General features: G+C 38.1%; 1 protein-coding gene and 1 pseudogene across 2 annotated transcripts; both read right to left on the bottom strand.

Annotated features, from left to right (window-relative positions):
• Positions 1-4,196: 4,196 nt before the first annotated feature.
• Positions 4,197-5,796, bottom strand: LOC142843721 (alpha-enolase pseudogene; annotated as a pseudogene).
• Positions 5,797-9,667: 3,871 nt separating this feature from the next.
• LOC142844899 (olfactory receptor 4F3/4F16/4F29-like) lies at positions 9,668-12,676 on the bottom strand. 2 transcript variants are annotated; one of them, XM_075963680.1, is made up of 2 exons: positions 12,659-12,676; positions 9,668-10,588 (listed from the first exon to the last, which is right to left on the bottom strand). In XM_075963680.1, the coding sequence occupies exons 1-2, from the start codon at positions 12,674-12,676 to the stop codon at positions 9,668-9,670; spliced, it is 939 nt and encodes a 312-aa protein (XP_075819795.1). The 2 variants fall into 2 exon arrangements, with proteins under 2 accessions (XP_075819795.1, XP_075819794.1); XM_075963679.1 differs by lacking the exon at positions 12,659-12,676 and having other exon boundaries at positions 9,668-10,606.
• Positions 12,677-18,753: the final 6,077 nt, after the last annotated feature.

Genomic DNA, 18,753 nt, shown 5'->3' on the forward strand with positions numbered 1-18,753 from the left:
TAACACAGTTTCCGTAAGATCATCTTATCCTTCATCAGGATTTGTATTACATAGTATTATCTATTTAAAAACTGAAAAAAGTTTCACTTAAATAACCATCTATCTTGACATGATACATTTTATATGTATCATTATTTGTTTACAATGTATGAAAATCACTTATCAGAGATTGTTAAAAGAACACCAAAACAATCCCTAAATTCTAAATCTCATGTTTCCAGTCCCCACTCTAAATTAGAGTCCAAATTGCATCCACATAATTGGCAGATTTCTTTATTAGATATTTTTCAGTGGACAGTCTCTTCCAAGTTAGGCCAGCAATGTATGTGTATACATTCACAATACAGGTTTATGTTTTCTTCTCCACAATGGGGAAAATACTGCATTGTATATGCACACACACACACACACACACACACACACACACACACACACACACACACAGAGAGAGAGAGAGAGAGAGAGAGAGAGAGAGAAAGAGAGAGAGAGAGAGAGACAGACAGACAGACAGACAGAGAGACAGAGAGAGACAGAGAGACAGAGAGACAGAGAGAATATGTACATTATGATTGGTTTTAATGTCAATTTGCCACAAATTAGAATCACCTTAGGGAGAAGACTCTCCTGAAAAATTGTCCTGATGTCTTGTAGATATAGATGTCATCTCCTTCTTTCTTTTCCTTAGAAAAGCCGTCTAAAATTGTTCGTGTGTATGTGTGTGTTTGTGTGTGTGTGTTCAGGATAAGGAATCTGTGACACTCTATACTCCAATTTAATCTTCTATTCTACAAAATTTACATATTACTTTCCTGCTCCAGAGCAACCATAAAATGCATAGCATTGACAAGTAATACTTCATCTCCAAACCCACAAATCCCAGGCAACTTCAGCAACATCATGAGGCATGGACTACAACTGCATAGAACAAACCAAGAGGTGAGTGACCAACATTTCAGCTGGTCAGCCCAGTATCTATGCCCTAGGCAAAACATGGGCACTTCCCATACACACACCTCAGCTACAAGGGCAAACCTCCTATAGGCAGGGTACCCAAGCACTACCTATCAGGTCCTGCAATCTATGTGTTCCATTTCAATCACAAGCCTACTCATCTCCTGTGACCTCAGAAGCCCCCTGAGATACAGACTGTTATTGCACAGAACTGACCATAAGTGAGTGACCAGCAGCAAACAGACTGCAACTACACAGAGTGAACCAAGAGCCACTCCCTAAAACAAACAGTAGCTGCACAGATTGGCCCAAGACAGGATGACTGAGACACAGACACCAACTGCAAAAATTGAACTAAGAGTCAAAGACACTGCCTGTACAAATTGGACTAAGAGAAGGGTAAACACCAATGCAAGAATATATTCAACAACCTAAAGAGCAATCTGGTACCACCAGAACCTTGTAGTCCTACAAAGGAAAACCTAGACATCCAAAGCCAGAAAAAGCAAAAGAAATACAATTATCAGTCAAAGAAAACATTAAGGGAAACAATGTCATAACACAAAAATCCAGGAATTTTGGGACATCATTAAAAGACCAAACACAAGAATAATAGCTATAGAAGGAGAAGAATAGCAGCTCAAAGTCACAGAAAATATATTCAACAAAATCATAGAAAAAAACTGTACCAACAACAAGAAGGAAATACCTATGAAAATACAAAAAACATACAGAACACTAAATAGAATGGATCCAAAAAATTCATTCATCACATAAAAATCAAAACATAAAATATATAAAATAAAGAAACAACTGTAAAGGAAAGGCTAAGTAATATATAAAGGCAGACCCATCAAAATAACACCTGACTTATCAATGTAGACTCTGAAAGCTAGAATGTCCTGACACGTATTATACAGACACTAAAAACCATGGATGCCAAACCAGACTACTATACCCTGCAAAACTTTCAATCACCATAGATGGAGAAAACAAGATAGTCTATGACAAAACAAGATTTAAACAATACACATCCACAAATCCAGTCCTACATAAAGTACTAGAGGGAAAAATTCCAACCCAAGGAAGTTAGCTTTACCCATGAAAGCACAGGCAACAGCAAATCCTAAAGAAGAGAAACACGCACATACCGCCGCCAAAGGTAAAAGGAATTAACAATCACTGGTGATTAATATTCCTTAATATGAATGGACTCAACTTGTTTATAAAAAGATACAGACTAACAGAATGGATATGAAAATAGAACCCAACCTTCTGCTATTTACAAGAAACACATCTCAACTGAAAAAACACATATTTCCTATGAGTAAAGCATTAGAAAAAGACTTTCCAAGCAAAAGACCCTAAGAAGCGAGCTGGTACAGCTATGCTAATGTATCTCAAGATAGACTTCAAATTAAGATCAATCAAAAGCAATGAAGAAGGACACTTAATATTTATTACAGGAAAAATCCATTAAGATGAAGTCTCAATCCTAAATATTTATGCCACCGAAACAAGGGCACCCACATTTGTAAAAGAAGTATTACAAAAGCTTAATTTGCACATTAACCCATACAAGCTAATAATGGGAGATTTCAACACCCCATCTTACTAATACACATGTCTGCCAGACTGACAATTAACAAAAAAAAACAAGGGAACTGTGAGATGTTATGAGTCAAATTGAAGGCAAAAATCAATAAAATAAAAGCAAAGAGAACAATATAAAGATTCAATGAAACAAAGAGTTGGCTCCTTGTTTCAACAAAATAAAGAAACACTTTAAAGTCAATAAAATAGACAAACTCTCATCTAAACTAATGAAAAGTCAGAAAAAGAATATACATATTAACAAAATCAGAAATGAAGAGGGGCATAACATCAGACACTGAGAAAATTCAGACTCATCAGATCACACTTCAAAAATCTGTACTCAACAAAATTGGAAAATTTAAAAGAAAGGGTTAAAAAATGATAAGTTCCGTATACCAAAATTAAATCGAGACAAGAAAAACAATTTAAATAAACCTATAACCCAAAGGAAATAGAAATAGCCATTAAAAGTCTCCCATCCACAAAAAGCCCAGGACCAGATGACTTCAACACAGAATTATACCAAAATTTTGAGTAAGGACTAATTTCAAAAGTCTTCAAATTGTTCCATGGAATAGGAACAGAAGAAGCATCCCCAAACACTACTACTGCTAAAACCAAACCACACAAAGATGCACCTAAAATAGAGAACTAGAGCCCACTCTCACTTACAAATATAGCAGCTGGCCTGGGTCTGAAAAAGCATGGGATAAATCCGGACTAGCTGAACATAGCGGACAATGAGGAATACTGAGAACTCAAGAACAATCGCAGTGGGTTTTTGATCCTACTGCACGTACTGGCTTTGGGGGAGCCTGGGCAGTTTGGATGCTCACCTTAGGAGACCTGGATAGAGGTGGGCGGTCCTTGGGCTTCCCACAGGTCAGGGAACCCTGATTGCTTTTCGAGCAGATGAGGGAGGGGGACTTGATCGGGGGAGGGGGAGGGAAATGGGAGGCGGTTGAGGGGAGGAGGCAGAAATCCTTAATAAATAAATAAATTAAAAAAAATATTGATGCAAAAATACTTAGTAAACAGACAAACAGAATCCAAAACTGCATCAAAAAAGACCACAATGACCAAGTAGACTTCATCCCAGATATGCAGGATTGGCTCAATATCTGAAAATCTATCAACATAATCAACCATATCAAGAAACTGAAAGAAAAAAAAAACACAAGATCATCTCATTAGACGCCAAAAATGCCTTTGACAAAATTCAACACCCCTTATAGTAGCGATCTTGGAGAGATCAGGAATACAAGAAATATATCTAAACATTATGAAAGCAATATTTAAAACCCAAAAAATTAACAGAAAAATTAAATGGAAAGAAACTCAAAGTGATTCCATTAAAATCAGGCACATGAAAAGGCTCTCCATTTCTATTCAATATAGTACTTGAAGTTCTAGCTAGAGCAAAAACAGCAAAAGGAGATTCAAGAGGATAAAAATTAAAAAGGAAGAAGTCAAACTTTTTCTATGATGAGATAGGATAAGTTTATGTAAGTGACCCAAAAAACTCTATCTGGAAACTCCTTTTTTTGTTTTTATAGGTCACTGAGGCTTTTATTCTGCATGTAGAACCGCTGGGGCAGGGGTCTTTCCTGTGGCCACCCTAGAGATTACACTGGGCTCCAGACACTAGCTTGGAAGTGAGGTGACAATGATTCGGACCAGTCACATGATTACAAAGCTGGGGTTTCCAGCAGGGCTCCAGGTGGTCTGGCGTACTGAAGAAGTCTAAGGAAGCAGTGGCATGGGAGGGGCAAGCACTGGGCCGGCCTTGAGCTGCCTTGATGACATCAGGGACGGGGACTAAGCAGCTGGTGGCTCCAGGGATCTGTATCCACTTTACTTAGCCAGGGGGTTCCTGAAGCACCTGCCGGCAAACTTGGCCTTGCTGCCCAGCTCTTCCTCGATTCTAAGAATCTGGTTGTACTTGGCCAGGCGCTCGGATCGGCAAGGGGCACCAGTCTTGATCTGCCCAGTGCAGAGCCCCACTACCAGGTCAGCGATGAAAGTATCCTCGGTCTCCCCAGAGCGATGGGACACCATGACGCCCCAACCATTGGACAGGGCCAGCTTACACGCCTACAGAGACTCAGTCACGGAGCCAATCTGGTTCACTTTGAGCAGGAGGCACTTGCAGGACTTCTCACTGACAGCCTTGGCAACCCTCTTAGGGTTGGTCACTGTGAGATCGTCCCCAACCACCTGGATGCCTGAGCTGGCAGTGAACTTCTTCCAGGTTTCCCAGTCATCCTGGTCAAAAGGGTCCTCGATGGACACCACTGGATACTCCCGGATGAAGGACTTGTACAGGTCAGCCAGCTGGTCAGGGGTGATGCTGGCGTCATCAGGAGACTTGAAGTCCAGGTCGTACTTCCCGTACCTGAAGAACTCAGAGGCGGCCACGTCCATGCAGATGACAACCTGTTCAGTGTAGCCAGCCTTTCCAATTGCGTTCTTCAGCAGTTCCAGAGCTTCTTTGTTCTCCAGGATGTTAGGCGCAAACCCGCCCTCGTCACCCACATTGGTGGCATCCTTACCATATTTCTCCTTGATGACAATCTTCAGGTTGTGATAAACCTCTGCCCCAATGCGCATGGCTTCGCGGAAACTGGACGCCCCCACAGGGAGGATCATGAACTCCTGCATGGCGAGCTTGTTGCCAGCGTGAGACCCGCCGTTGATGACATTGAAAGCTGGGACTGGCAGGATGACTTCAGCATTGCCAGCCAAGTCAGCGATGTGGCGGTAGAGGGGCACCTCCTTTACTGCAGCACCAGCTTTGCAGACAGCCAGGGACACTCCCAGGATGGCATTGGCACCGAATTTGGATTTATTCTCGGTGCCGTCCATCTCGATCATCAGCTTGTCGATCTTCTCCTGCTCCCCCACATTCAGTTTCTTGCTAACCAGTGCAGGTGCGATAGTTTTATTGATGTGCTCAACAGCCTTTGAGACACCCTTCCCCAAGTAGCGGGTCTTAGCATTGTCACGGAGTTCCAGGGCCTCATAGATGCCAGTGGAGGCACCGCTGGGCACTGCAGCCCGGAAGAGACCTTTTGAGGTGTAGAGATCAACCTCAACAGTGGGACTCCCATGGGAGTCAAAGATCTCTCGGGCGTGGACCTTGAGAATAGACATGACTTGTTTCTGGCAGTCGGCGTGCCATAGAGGAAGAACGCAGAGGTTCCTGCACACACCCTGGAGAGCATTCAGGAGAGTCGTGCCTGCGACCCGGGAGCTGAGCTGCTGGAAACTCCTATAGTTGATACTTCAGTAATGTGGAGGGATACAAGATTACCTCTAAAAAAAAAATCAGAATCCATACTACATACAAATGATAAATGGGCCAGGAAAGAAATCAGAGAAACATCAGCCTTTAAAATACCCACAAATAACATAAAATATCTTTGCTTAACTCTAGGTAAATACGTGAAAGGCCTGTATGATAAGAACTTTAAGTCTCTAAGAAAGAAATTTAAGAAGATATCAGGGAGAACTAAACTGAATGCTGAGAGAAAGAAGGAGGCTTCTCAAAGATGCTATGTAGCCCCACAAGGAACAGACAATGCCAGAATCATTTGAGTAATCGACAGCCATGTGGCGATACACAATGGGTTATATTAAGTTTTAAGACTTAGCCAATAAGAAGCTAGAGTTAATGGATCAAGCAGTGATTTAAATGAGACAGTTTCTGTGTGATTATTTCAGTTCTGGGTAGCCAGGAAAAACAAGCGCCAACAATCCAGCAACTGATGGAACCAGATGGAGAGATCTACAGCCACGCACCAGGCCAAACTCTGAGAATCCAATTGAAGAGAGGGATGAGGGAATATATGGGCAAGAGAGGTCAAGATCATGATAGAGAAATCTACAGACATCTCGACCATGCCCGTGGAAATTCATGAACCCCGGACCAAAAGCTGTGTAACTGACATGGGATCAAACTAGGCCCTCCCTACATCAGAGACAGGGGTGAAAATTGGACTATATGTGAGGCACCTGGCAGTAGGATCAGGATCTATCCCTGGTGCATGAGCAAGCTTATTAGAGCACATTCCCTATGGTGGGATGCTATGCTCAGCCTTAATGCAGGGTGTGGGGGAGGGGCTTAGTCCTGCCCCAACTTAATGTGCCAGACTTTGTTAATTTCCCATGGGAACCCTTACACATTGGGAGGAGTGGATGGGGTTTGATCTGACAGGGATATTTGAGGTGAGAACTATGGATGGAATAAAAAATTAAATTAAAAAAATTAAAGAAGGAAAAATGCATAACTTCTTAAAACTTGCTCAAGCAAGATGGTTGCAACACACATCTTTAATCTCAGCACACAGAAAGCAGAGGCAGGCAAATCTCTGAGAACACCAAGCCAGCCTGGTCTACAGAGTGAGTTCTAGGACAGCCAAAGTTACACTACAAATCCCTGTCTTAAAAAACCTAAAGAAATGAACAAATAACAAACAAATAAAAGAATTGTACAACAAAATGATAATTATGTGTGAAATTGGAAACCTTGCCTGCTACTCAGGGAAGGAAATTCATGTATCTTGAGGAAAAACCAACAACTGCCACTTTATTAAGCCAGCGTTATCTCTAACTGCATTCTAAATATTTGTCCTTATACACACAGATAAGTGATGTCCTTATCATCCTCATCAAGGAAGCTCCTCTTTGAAATGGATAAAGACCATTATTGAAACAAAACAACTCCCACGCTTCAGGTTCAGGAGTAATTGTAGAAGAGGTCAGAAAGATTGTAAAAGTCAGAGGGCAGGGAGTTTGCTAGGAGATTGTGACCTCTAGTAATGTCAGAAGTTGTAATCATAAAGTCTCAGCATGATTGTCTAAACATGATGTGTACAGGGCCAACATCCATGGTAAAATGGATGAGGGAAAGCCCAAGAGTCTCATTTCTGCACAGAGAACTACAGACAGCTTAGGAATGCTGACTTTAGGAGAAATAATCTTCGCCAAGGAAGAACACATTAATTGGCTATCCAATACAAATGGTCTGTCCTATAATATTTGTATAAGTATTATGCAGGCTCTTAATTTCATTGATTCTTGGTGGTCATGCTGGGGGCATCTCACAACTCAGGCAAAACAAACCCCTACCTATTCCTTTTGGGATAACCATTGTGTCGTTTGTGTTCTTTCAGAACTTTCTTGTATTTTGCATTTATATATATTTGCCATTGCAAATTAATGTAATTCAATTTCCTGTTTATTTTTTCACAGATGTAACAGGGAATAAATCAAGATCCAGGAAACAAAATATAACAAACTCTGATAATGGAAGAGAATTTATGTAAGCAAAGATATTTAGAGTTTGAGCAGGGATATAAGAACTAATAAAGGATAATAAAAGAATCAGAGATGTCTAGAATAGTGAGTTCTTACCATAAAAGGGCAACAGGGCTAAAAAAAAAATAGAGGCTTAAAAAACTACAAGTAAAATGTACGACTACAGAACAGAGTGAACAACTGGGAACTGTTAGCAAGATTGGCACAGCTACTTCTGTGCCTACCACATAGGAGCCACAACCATTAGCCCAATTCCTAGCCCAAGTTTTCCATCGCTGGCTTATAAGGAATGAAGCATGTGGGTAGACTAGTGAGTTTCATGTGTTGTGAGCTCATTATCACATTTCATCTGCTATGAAAGTGTCCTGTGCTTGATGAAATATCATTTGAATAACATGGAAATTTAGAAAATGTTTTTTGATTAAGAAATCATAGGGTTGACACCAACCACTCACAGGTTTCTCAGTAAAGGACAAAGAACATAAGGACGTACAGTGGCTACTTATGTGAACAAGACTTTATGAACATGGAAGTCATTCAGTACTGCAGTTAAGTCTGATCCCAATTAACCTCATGCTGTACCTCAAGCCAGTGAATGAGAACAATGGAAATGAAAATGTCATGTAGTGAAGAGCAAGGATTAACTCTGCTGTGTCTGTCTGAGTGCACCAAATTTGATGATGCAGGTGCGTGTATGTGCCGGGTGACTGTCATTACATTGGCGATGACCTGCAAATGACTGGGACCTGGAGGAACTGAACTTTGAGATCTATAAAAGTGCAGAATATCTTCAGGGATGGTTTTACTTCCATATCACAGAGTACTTGTAGCAACACATGCAGTATCTTAGTACCTGTTTACGAACTCACAAAGTAAACATATATGTTGCTTCAGTTGCTCCTTTCAAATATTATACAATTTACTCTTGAGTTTTACTGTAACATAGAAATATACTAAGAAAAAAGTAATAAATATAAAGGAATAGAAATATGAGTATTTGAAAAGAATAATGTTAACCTGACAGAAAAACCATGTTTACTTAATTCCTTGCTGGTATTCCAAAATGGTTTTCAACTCTTCTACACAAAACAAGCATCTATTACACCCCTGTGTGTGTTCTCCTGATTTGAATTTTCTTCCACAGCAGAAAAAATCCAAATGAGTAACATAACTAACTACAAAAGACAGACAAATGACTCAGTATAATAAGCTTTTATAAGCAAACTGTCCAGAAATTCCTGCATTGGAGACAATGTATAGTAAACACATATGCACATGGGCAACACAATGGATTCAGTATCTTATTTATATCTTATTGTTTTAACATATATATTTGAATATATTTTAAATTTAAGAAGTCATAATGAGTTAAGAAATAAGAGCGGCCAGAAATAAAAGGAGGGGAGAGAAAGAAGAATGGAAATTTTTGAAGCCAATATTCATACATGAAATACTCAAGAAATAAAACAAGTGTAAAAGAAGTAAGAGAGAAATTTTCCTTTTTCTAAAGGCCTTCAGTATCAGTTACGTCGAAGTAAACACTATTCCTTAGGAATGTAAGTTCAAGATTATTATAATCTTTGCTTTATAAATAAATGTGATTCTCTGTTTTCAGTAGAGATTATTAATCCAGACTAATCAGAAGAATATGTAAACATATAGAGAAAGATAAAGATATATACATAATTTGTGTATGTGTAATATATATATATGTGTGTGTGTGTGTGTGTGTGTGCAAATATTTTTCTGAGGTTGATGGACCGTAACCTTCTACATTCATTGAAGTCCTCAGCTCATCAATTTAAGAAGTTTTCCTATAAGTAACTAGCTGTTTGCATACTCTCTTCATTGATACCTTCATTTCCTGATTTCTGAGTGTGTATATCACAGGATTCAGAAAAGGAGTAACAACTGCATCAAAAATTGCCAGAAATTTGTCCAGGTGTATTGAAGGAGAAGGCCAGGTATAGAAGAATATCAACGGACCAAAGAATAAGACAACCACAGAGATATGAGCTGAAAGTGTGGACAGAGCCTTAGAGGAAGAACTTGATGAGTGTTTTTGTACAGTGATTATGATGACAATATAGGAAATGATCAGTATGATGAAGGAGCCCACAGAGATGAATCCACTGTTGGCTGTGACCATGAATTCCAGTTGGTAAGTGTCTATGCAGGCAAGTTTGATAAATTGAGGAAGGTCACAGTAGAAGCTGTCCAACACATTTGGCCCACAGAAAGGTAAGTCTACTACAAAAGCCAGTTGAACCAGAGAGTGAATAAGGCCAACCACCCAGGCAGCCACTAAAAACAAGATGCACATCCTCGGGCTCATAATGGTCAAGTAATGGAGAGGCTTACATATGGCCACATATCTGTCAAAAGCCATGGCTATGAGCAGCACCATCTCCACACCACCAATGACATGAATGAAGAAGATTTGAGTGACACAGCCTCTAAAGGAGATGACTCTGTGTTTTCTGAATAAGTCATAAATCATCTTGGGGGACACAACAGAAGAAACACCCAAGTCGATGAAGGAGAGGTTAGCCAACAGGAAGTACATGGGAGAGTGTAGGTGAGGGTCAGAAGCCACAGCAAACACGATGAGGGAGTTTCCTGTCATGCTTGCTACATAAAACATGGAGGAGAACACAAAGAGCAATAGTTGAATACTCCAAGAATTGGTGAGTCCCAGGAACACAAACTCTGACACCACGGACTGATTCACTCCTTCCATTGACCTTTTTGTCAGTGCTACCTGAGAGAAGAAACAGGAGAAATGATAAATTATAATTGTATTAAGGTAAAATCCTGCATTTATATATAAACCAGTGCTGGGCATCACTAGTCATCAGGAGATCATGACTTCAAACCATAACAAAATATCACCTCACAGTTTCCAAAGATAGCAAGGGAAGGTGCTTGGGAAGTGTTGGGGAAGAAAAGGAAATGGAAATGAGGTAATTGTATTTATATTTCAAAAGCTTTAATTTTTTTAAAGAAAACAAATATTGGTTGTTTTTAAAAAAAATTGATGTGAATATGAATTAGTCTATTTATTTAGGAAGACAAATAATTTGTGGAGGTCCTTCAAAAAGTTAAAAATATAGACTGGGTTTGTAGCCCAATGAAATAAAATTACAGATGAATAAGGACCTATATTAGCTTCTCAACACCGTAAATGATAAAGAGGTGTAGGCCGAGAATAAAACAGTTGAAGAGCAATGGTAACGACTAAAAACTGGAAATATTAAGCTAGAGAGATACCTTGACTGGTAAGGGCATTCACTGTGTAATTGTGATAACCTGTATTCAGATCCCAGCATCCAAACAAGAAGCTAATTGTGACTGTGTGTGTCTGTACCTACAGTGTTGTGAAAGCTGGAAATAAATGATCACTTCACTTGAGCTTGGGGACTGCCAGACTAGATCCAGGCTCTGCATGAGAGACCGTTTCAAAGGAATCAAGTAGAGAATGAGAAAGCAGGACCCAGAACATTGTCTTCTGACCTCCAATGTACACGAGTCTGTATTATTTTATATGCACATACATGTATACACACACATCCAGTATACACTGACCATACTCATATATATAAAATCACAATACAATATAATAGTAATAATAATAATAGTAAATTTAATTTTTAAAATAAATATAGATATATTATATGATATAGCAATTCTAATGTGAAGAATATATATCCAGAAAATGTAACATTCACAAATGACAAGCAATATGTGTAAATAAGATGTGATAAATAATAGATGAGTGGATAACACACACATGAAAAGACACTCTAACACACATGGACTATTCTTTGTTCTCCTTCAAACAAAGAAATCCTATTTTTCTTTTACCACAATAAGACTAGAGGTCAATGGGCTAACTGAATTAAAGAAACATGGAGAGTTTAATGCTGAAATGTATCAGTCGGCATGGACTCTAGGGACTCTAAACTCATAGAAGCAGAAAATATAACAACAGATCATGAGCAAATGGGATGGGATAGAAAGGGGAAAATGGAGATATTTGTAAAAAGGGAAATGCACTATTAGACAGGATGGGTAGCTTCTGGAGATTCATGGCACAGTGAGGTGACTGTCACTAACAGTAGTACTTACATGAAAATTGGTAAGTGCAGAACTTCGCCATTCATTTTCTAATCAGTATGGGTGGCAACTAAGCTGGTTAGCTCACAACATGCACATGTATTTTAAGATTTTTATATTATTTTGTATTTTATATATTCACATATATAAAACATCTCGCTATACAATATAAATATTACAAAATCTATTTGTTAATTGTGCCTTCATAAAACTAGAGGAAGAAAGGTTTCCTATTATGCTCATATAATATGAATTTGTAGTCATGCAGAGAAGCTGCTGCCAGTCATGCGGTCATGTTGAGCTATTTATAAATTCAATATCCCTCTACTTGCAAACTAGAGTGAGTTCACAGCTATTCCACGTGAGGTGGAAGATTAGTAAATACTAAAATCAAAATTCATCCCCAAGGTCTTTACACTTTCATTTGAAGACTAATATGTTATCAGTTCAATTACAGAATAAAAAGCTACTCATCATTTTTAACTATCCATATTGATATCTATAGCAAAGGCTACAGACCTTATTCTGACATATATTCCCTAACTTCTAACTTCACTGCAAAATAGTTAACATCAAGATTATGAAATGTGTCCCTTTGCCATGTCTTGCTTACAAATTAACATTAAAATACTATACTTTAATTGAGCTAACTGGACATGAGACTAACTCACCAAACAGAGTTAGATTGATACATAATTTTATTCTTTGAAACAAGAAATTTTTCTAGCAATTGACATTGTGACAAGATAAGCATCCAAACTACATTCATGGAGACAATCAGTTTTTGAAGTACTGGGAATAACAGAAGTCACTGCCCTGAAGTAATTCCAAATGAACTGAATCCTTGGCAAGATGACATAATGTAATAGTAACTATATGTTCATATCTCTGTAAAATGGGTTGTCACATTATAATTTAGGGTTTTGTTCTATTTAAAGAATTAACATAGATACTAGTTAAGATAAGGGTTTGGTTCAAAAACCAAGATTAATGCCATACTTTACTGGTAGTTTAATACCATGCTAATTGTATAAAAATCTGTGAATTGGTTTTACTTACCTACTGAACAAATAAAAATATTGATTTATATTTAACTTCCAGCCTAAAATGAATATCCTAACCATATACTCCATAAGTAAGTATACAAATGTGAGTCTTCAATAAATGTTATCATTTTGTTACTATCACTTGTCAATAATAGGACCCAACACGTCAGATAAACCAATTTAAAAAGTGAATGTTCATTAGCAGTAAGCACCAAAAATACAGATTGAAAACATAGTAGCACACTTATTTAACAATACTTTAATGTTCGTGTTTATAGTCTGGCAAATAAATGAATGTATTCTTAGTTCACTTGCTCTCAAAGAACAGTTGGTCTGTATTTACTACTCATCAAAAATATAATTCATTAAACCCTCCTCCATTAGACACCAGCCTATGAGGCTTAGTCTTACATCTTTTTACCTGTCTTCTCGTCCCAAACCTTAAAATCAGAAAAACTGTAAAAATAAAGAAGCAAATATTTGCTAAAAGATGTTCTTTTTTATTCCTTTTACTGAGATACACATATTCTTCACTCCCCTTCCTTCCTCTTCTCTCCCTTTCTATCTTCTCTGTGACTCCCATGCTCCCAATTTACTCAGGAGATCTTGATTTTTTTCTCCTAAGTAAAGCCTCGTAAAGCTCTCGTAGGATTTTCTTTGTTGACTAGCATCTATGACATTGTGAACTGTAGGCTGATTTTTTTCTTTATGTTTGAAAGTCACTATGAGTGAGTGTATTATACTTGTCTTTCTGAGTCTGGGTTACCTAATTCAGTATGGTTTTTCTAGATCCATCCATTTGCCTGAAAATTTCAAAATGTCATTATATTTTACTGTAGAATGCGAAAAGATGTTATTTATCGATTAACAACTCTATATGTAGGTGTATAGTTTATTGAGATAGTGTAGGCAGAGTTCTGAAGTAACAGAGAAAACTGAAGAAAAATGATATTATTAAAACTGAATAGAGAATGCTGGATAAATAAATGATAATAAACAGAAAGTCCAAAACTACAATGATTACACTTGTCTAAATAGCTTTTGCAATGCCTTTGTATTAATGATTTTTTTTCACATTCTACTGAATCTGTTTGGCAAAATTTTTAAACCTTCTCCACTATACTTATAGTTTAGAAACAAAATTATCAGTATAATTTACGTTCTTTAAAATGAAGCAAGAAATAAATATAGTTCCTGGCACCTCAGGAATCACTGTGTTCTGAAATTGCACCTATCATGATGAAAAAAATAAAATTATATGGGATAGTATGATTTCAGCACTGGGTCTTATTTTCTACATGGTAAGCACTATTTCCTATTCAGGAATACATGAGGCACTTTCATCTTGCAAACTTACTAATAAAATTTGCTACTATATTATAAAAAATGGTATGCTTATTTTCCTCTTTTTGGAAAAAACTGAAAGAAAAGGCAACAAATCCTTCCATTTTATTTGTATGTGTTAACAAGCTATTTGTCATTCAGTAGGAGATTATATCATTTTATCATTTCTGAGCATAGAATAACAGATTAATGCAGAAGTTTCACACAAAACATTACAATGTTTTTGGCATTTTCTAGTCCTATTTATATTCCCCTATATATAATGTGATTCTAGCTCAAATGCAGTCAATTGTTTTGGTTTTTCTAACATTTTCTAGACATTTTTCTCTTATTTTTGTGATTATGCTGTAATCTCATTACATCATTTCTCCCTCCACTTTTCTCCCTCCAAATCACTTCATTTACCCCTCCTTGATCTCTTTCCAATCAAATTCAAAGCCTTTTCACACAGTGAATACTGTTACAATCATCCTTCTGTGTTGTTCAATTCCTTTTCTTCCCTGTACTCTACTTTGCCCTAGACTTCCTCAAGTACTTTAGGATGCAACTCAGATCCACAGCAACACTAATCACAAACTAAAATCTGTGAATAATCCACTTATACACTGATAAGTTTATTTCCATCTCTCCATTTTACCTGAATGATAACAACATCTTGTAGAGCCAGGTTTCCCTGTGTCCTCTCAGATAAAGTGCCACATAGAATCCTCCATTAGGAATATATGAAGCTAATTATATACACCTTTTGAGTCTCTGACCAAGGACAATGGAAAAGCATGACAGCTTTGAAGGAGCTCATGGTTACAGAACTTTTCTCCAGAGAATTATTTGTTTTGGTCAGTGTGTCCAAAGAACTCTGAAACTCAGATATAGAGAGAAAGTGGAATTGTTTTGGTCTCATTAAGCTACCTAGATCCAATAACTGTTAATTATTTATTGCAATTACTTCGTTCTTCAAGGTAAATATTTTCTCAATGTTAAACATAAATAATCAAAGGATTACAAATATACTGGACCAATGTGTTGGCTCAATGAGTAAAGGCACTTACTATCATGCTTGAGGACCTGAGTGCAATCTCTGGAGCTAACATGTGGAAGAAGAGAACTGACCCCTCACAGATGACTCAAACTCCATACAATCTTTCTTTACAAAACTAATACTTATTATAAAAATTTTAAACATCATAACTCATTGTTTTGTGCTCAATAAAATTTCTTTGTGTGTATTATCTGTGACTTATTCCTTTCTCTAGCTATTGTAAATAGAAAAGCAAAAACATGAATATAAAAATATCTTTGCAGTAGAATATTTCCTGTGGTCATTCAAATAAGAATATATCCCATATGCTCAAATGTTTGAATATTTGGTCCCCAGCTGGTGGCACTGTTTGGGTAGGTTTAGGAGCTACACAGTACCTGGTAGAAGTAGGTGACTGTGATGGGCTCTGAGGGTTCAAAGCCTCGCAGCACTCCCAGTGCAGTCTGTTTTGTGTTTATAACAAGTATATAAGTTCTTGGTTCCTGTCACCATGCTCCTGCTCTGAAATCATAGATGCTTAGGTCTATGTAACTATAAATCTAAATAATCTCTTCCTTCTTGCAGTTGCTTTGGTCATGGTGTTTTATCTCATATAAATGGAAAATTAAGTAAGACAGGGTCCTTTATTATGTGACCATGGTTGGTATAGCTGGTAATATGATAGTTCTATTTTAAATTTTTCTTCTCTTAATTTTTTGAATATTTTCATACAAGGAAGGCAGGACTGTGAGGGGTGCCCACACCCACTGAGACAGTGGAGCTAATCTATTGGGAGCTCACCAAGGCCAGCTGGACTGGGACTGAAAAAGCATGAGATAAAACCGGAATCTCTGAACATGGCGGACAATGAGGGCTGATGAGAAGCCAAGGACAATGGCACTGGGTTTTGATCCTACTTCATGTACTGGATTTGTGGGAGCCTAGCCAGTTTGGATGTTTACCTTCCTAGACCAGGATGGAGGGGTGAGGACCTTGGACTTTCCACAGGGCAGGGAACCCTGACTGCTCTTTGGACTGGAGAGGGGGGAAAGAGAAATGGGGGGAGGGGAAGAGGAGTGGGAGGAGGGGGAGGGAAATGGAAGGCTGGGAGGAGGCAGGATTTTTTTTTCAATAAAAAATAAAAAGAAAAAAATTTAATACAATGTAATTTGATTATATTCCTTCCCCTAAATTCAACTCCTCCCCACAACACATCCCTACTCTTCCAAATTCATATTCTTACCCTCTCTGAAAAAAAACCACAAAAACAAATAAAAGCTTTAATAAACACCCAAACAAACAAAAACAAAATCATAGAGTCTGTTTTGTGTTGATCAAGTATTTCTTGAGCATATAGCTTTCTCTGGGGTCATATACCCAGTGTCACTCCACTGAAAGAAACTGACTTTCACTTTGCCAACATCATTCAATTGTAAATAGCTTCTTGGAGTAGAAACTTATGCCTATTTCCCTTTCTTCATGATAGGGTATTTTCTGTTTTGGACTTGCTGGATATTGTGCATGCAATTATAGTCTCTGACAGTTCATTTGCCCAACATCCATGTTGTTTCCTTAAAGTTTAAGATCCACCACCTTTGGCTCTTATGATCTTTCTATCTATTCTTCCATATAGATTTCTGAACCTTGAGGGAGGAGCAGTAATACAGTCATCACATTTAAAGATAAGTGGTCTGAAGTCTCTCATCCTATTCCTGGTGACAAGTTGTGGGCCTCTGTGTTAACTACCCTCTACTGCAAGAATTTTCATTGATGAGAACTGAGTAACTGCCTAATCTATGGGTATAGTAATGTTATTTAGAGTCATTTTGTTAGCAGAATAATTGTAGTATATTTTATATAGTGTCTCTTGCCTATGTAGTCTCATGTTCTTGACATAATTAGCAGTCTCAAATATGGCGTTCATATCATTGTATATGTCTTGAATCCAATCAAACAACAGTTTGTTAGTTCCATGGCATTTGTGTCACTATTGCACGAATGCATGTATCATGCAGATATGTTTCTATTGTAACTTACAGGGTTTGTGGCTGGGTGAAATTGATTAATACTTTTCTCCTCCAGTAATGTTCATAGTACCGTTCAGTGCTATGAATATTAGTCAGTATATTTTAGATGCCTCCACACTGATTTCCATAGTGGCTCCACCTATCACCTCAACAGTAATGATTAAGGATTTCACTTTTCTAACCAACAATTCTTTGTTTTCTTTTTTATTAATGTTTATTGAGCTCTACATTTTTCTCTCCTCCCTTCCCTCCCTTTCCCCTCCCTGCTTCAATCCTCCCCCAAGGTCCAGCTCCCAATTTACCCAGGAGATCTTGTCTGTTTCTGTTTTCTACTTCCCATGTAGATTAGATATGTGTAAGTCTCTCTTAGTCTAAGTCATCATTTTTCTAAGTTATCTGAGATTGTGGTTTGTAGGCTGGCTTTCTTTGTTTTATGTTTTAAAACCACATATGAATGAGTACATATGATAATGGTCTTTCTGTGACTGGGTTACCTCACTCAAAATAGTGTTTTCTAGCTCCATCCATTTTCCTGCAAAATTCAAGGTCATTATTTTTCTCTGCTGTGTAGTACTCCATTGTGTAAATGTACCACATTTTCCTTATCCATTCTTCAGTCCAGGGGCATTTTGTTTTTTTCCAAGTTCTGGCTATGGCAAACAAAGCTGCTATGAACATAGTTGAGCACATGTCCTTGTGGCATGATTGAGCATCCTTTGGATAGATACTCAAAAGTGGTATTACTGGGTCTTGAGGAAGGATGTTTCCTAATTTTATGACAAATCACCACACTGACATCCAAAGGGGTTGTACCAGCTTTCATTCCCACAAGCAATGCAGAAGGAGGTTGTGGGGGAAAGGGAACACTTCTGCACTGATGGTGGGAACAATTTTTTTTATTATTTTATTTTATTACTTTAAAAAATACCAATCCAAATTCCCACTCCCCCCTCCTCCCAGTCTCTCCACTCACCATCCTACCCCACTTCCTCTAATCCAAAGAGAGGGCAATGCACCCCACAATGGGGAAACTTCAAGGCCCTCCCTACTACATCTAGGTTGAGCAAGGTATACATCCAAAGAGAATAGGATCCCAAAATGCCAGTACATTCAGTAGAGACAAATCCCAGTGTCACTATCAGTGACCCCACAGTCTTCCCCAACTTTCAACCACATTCAGAGGGACTAGTTTTTTCCCATGCCCGTTCACTCCTAGTCCAATTGGAGTTGGTGAGCTCCCTTTAGCTCAGACAAACTGTCTCAGTGGATGAACCCCTCATGGTCTTGACTTCCTTGTTTATATTCTCACCCTTTCCACTCTTCAACTGGATCTCAG

Source organism: Microtus pennsylvanicus, chromosome 2 (assembly GCF_037038515.1).
Source record: "Microtus pennsylvanicus isolate mMicPen1 chromosome 2, mMicPen1.hap1, whole genome shotgun sequence".
NCBI classification, from domain to species: domain Eukaryota; kingdom Metazoa; phylum Chordata; class Mammalia; order Rodentia; family Cricetidae; genus Microtus; species Microtus pennsylvanicus.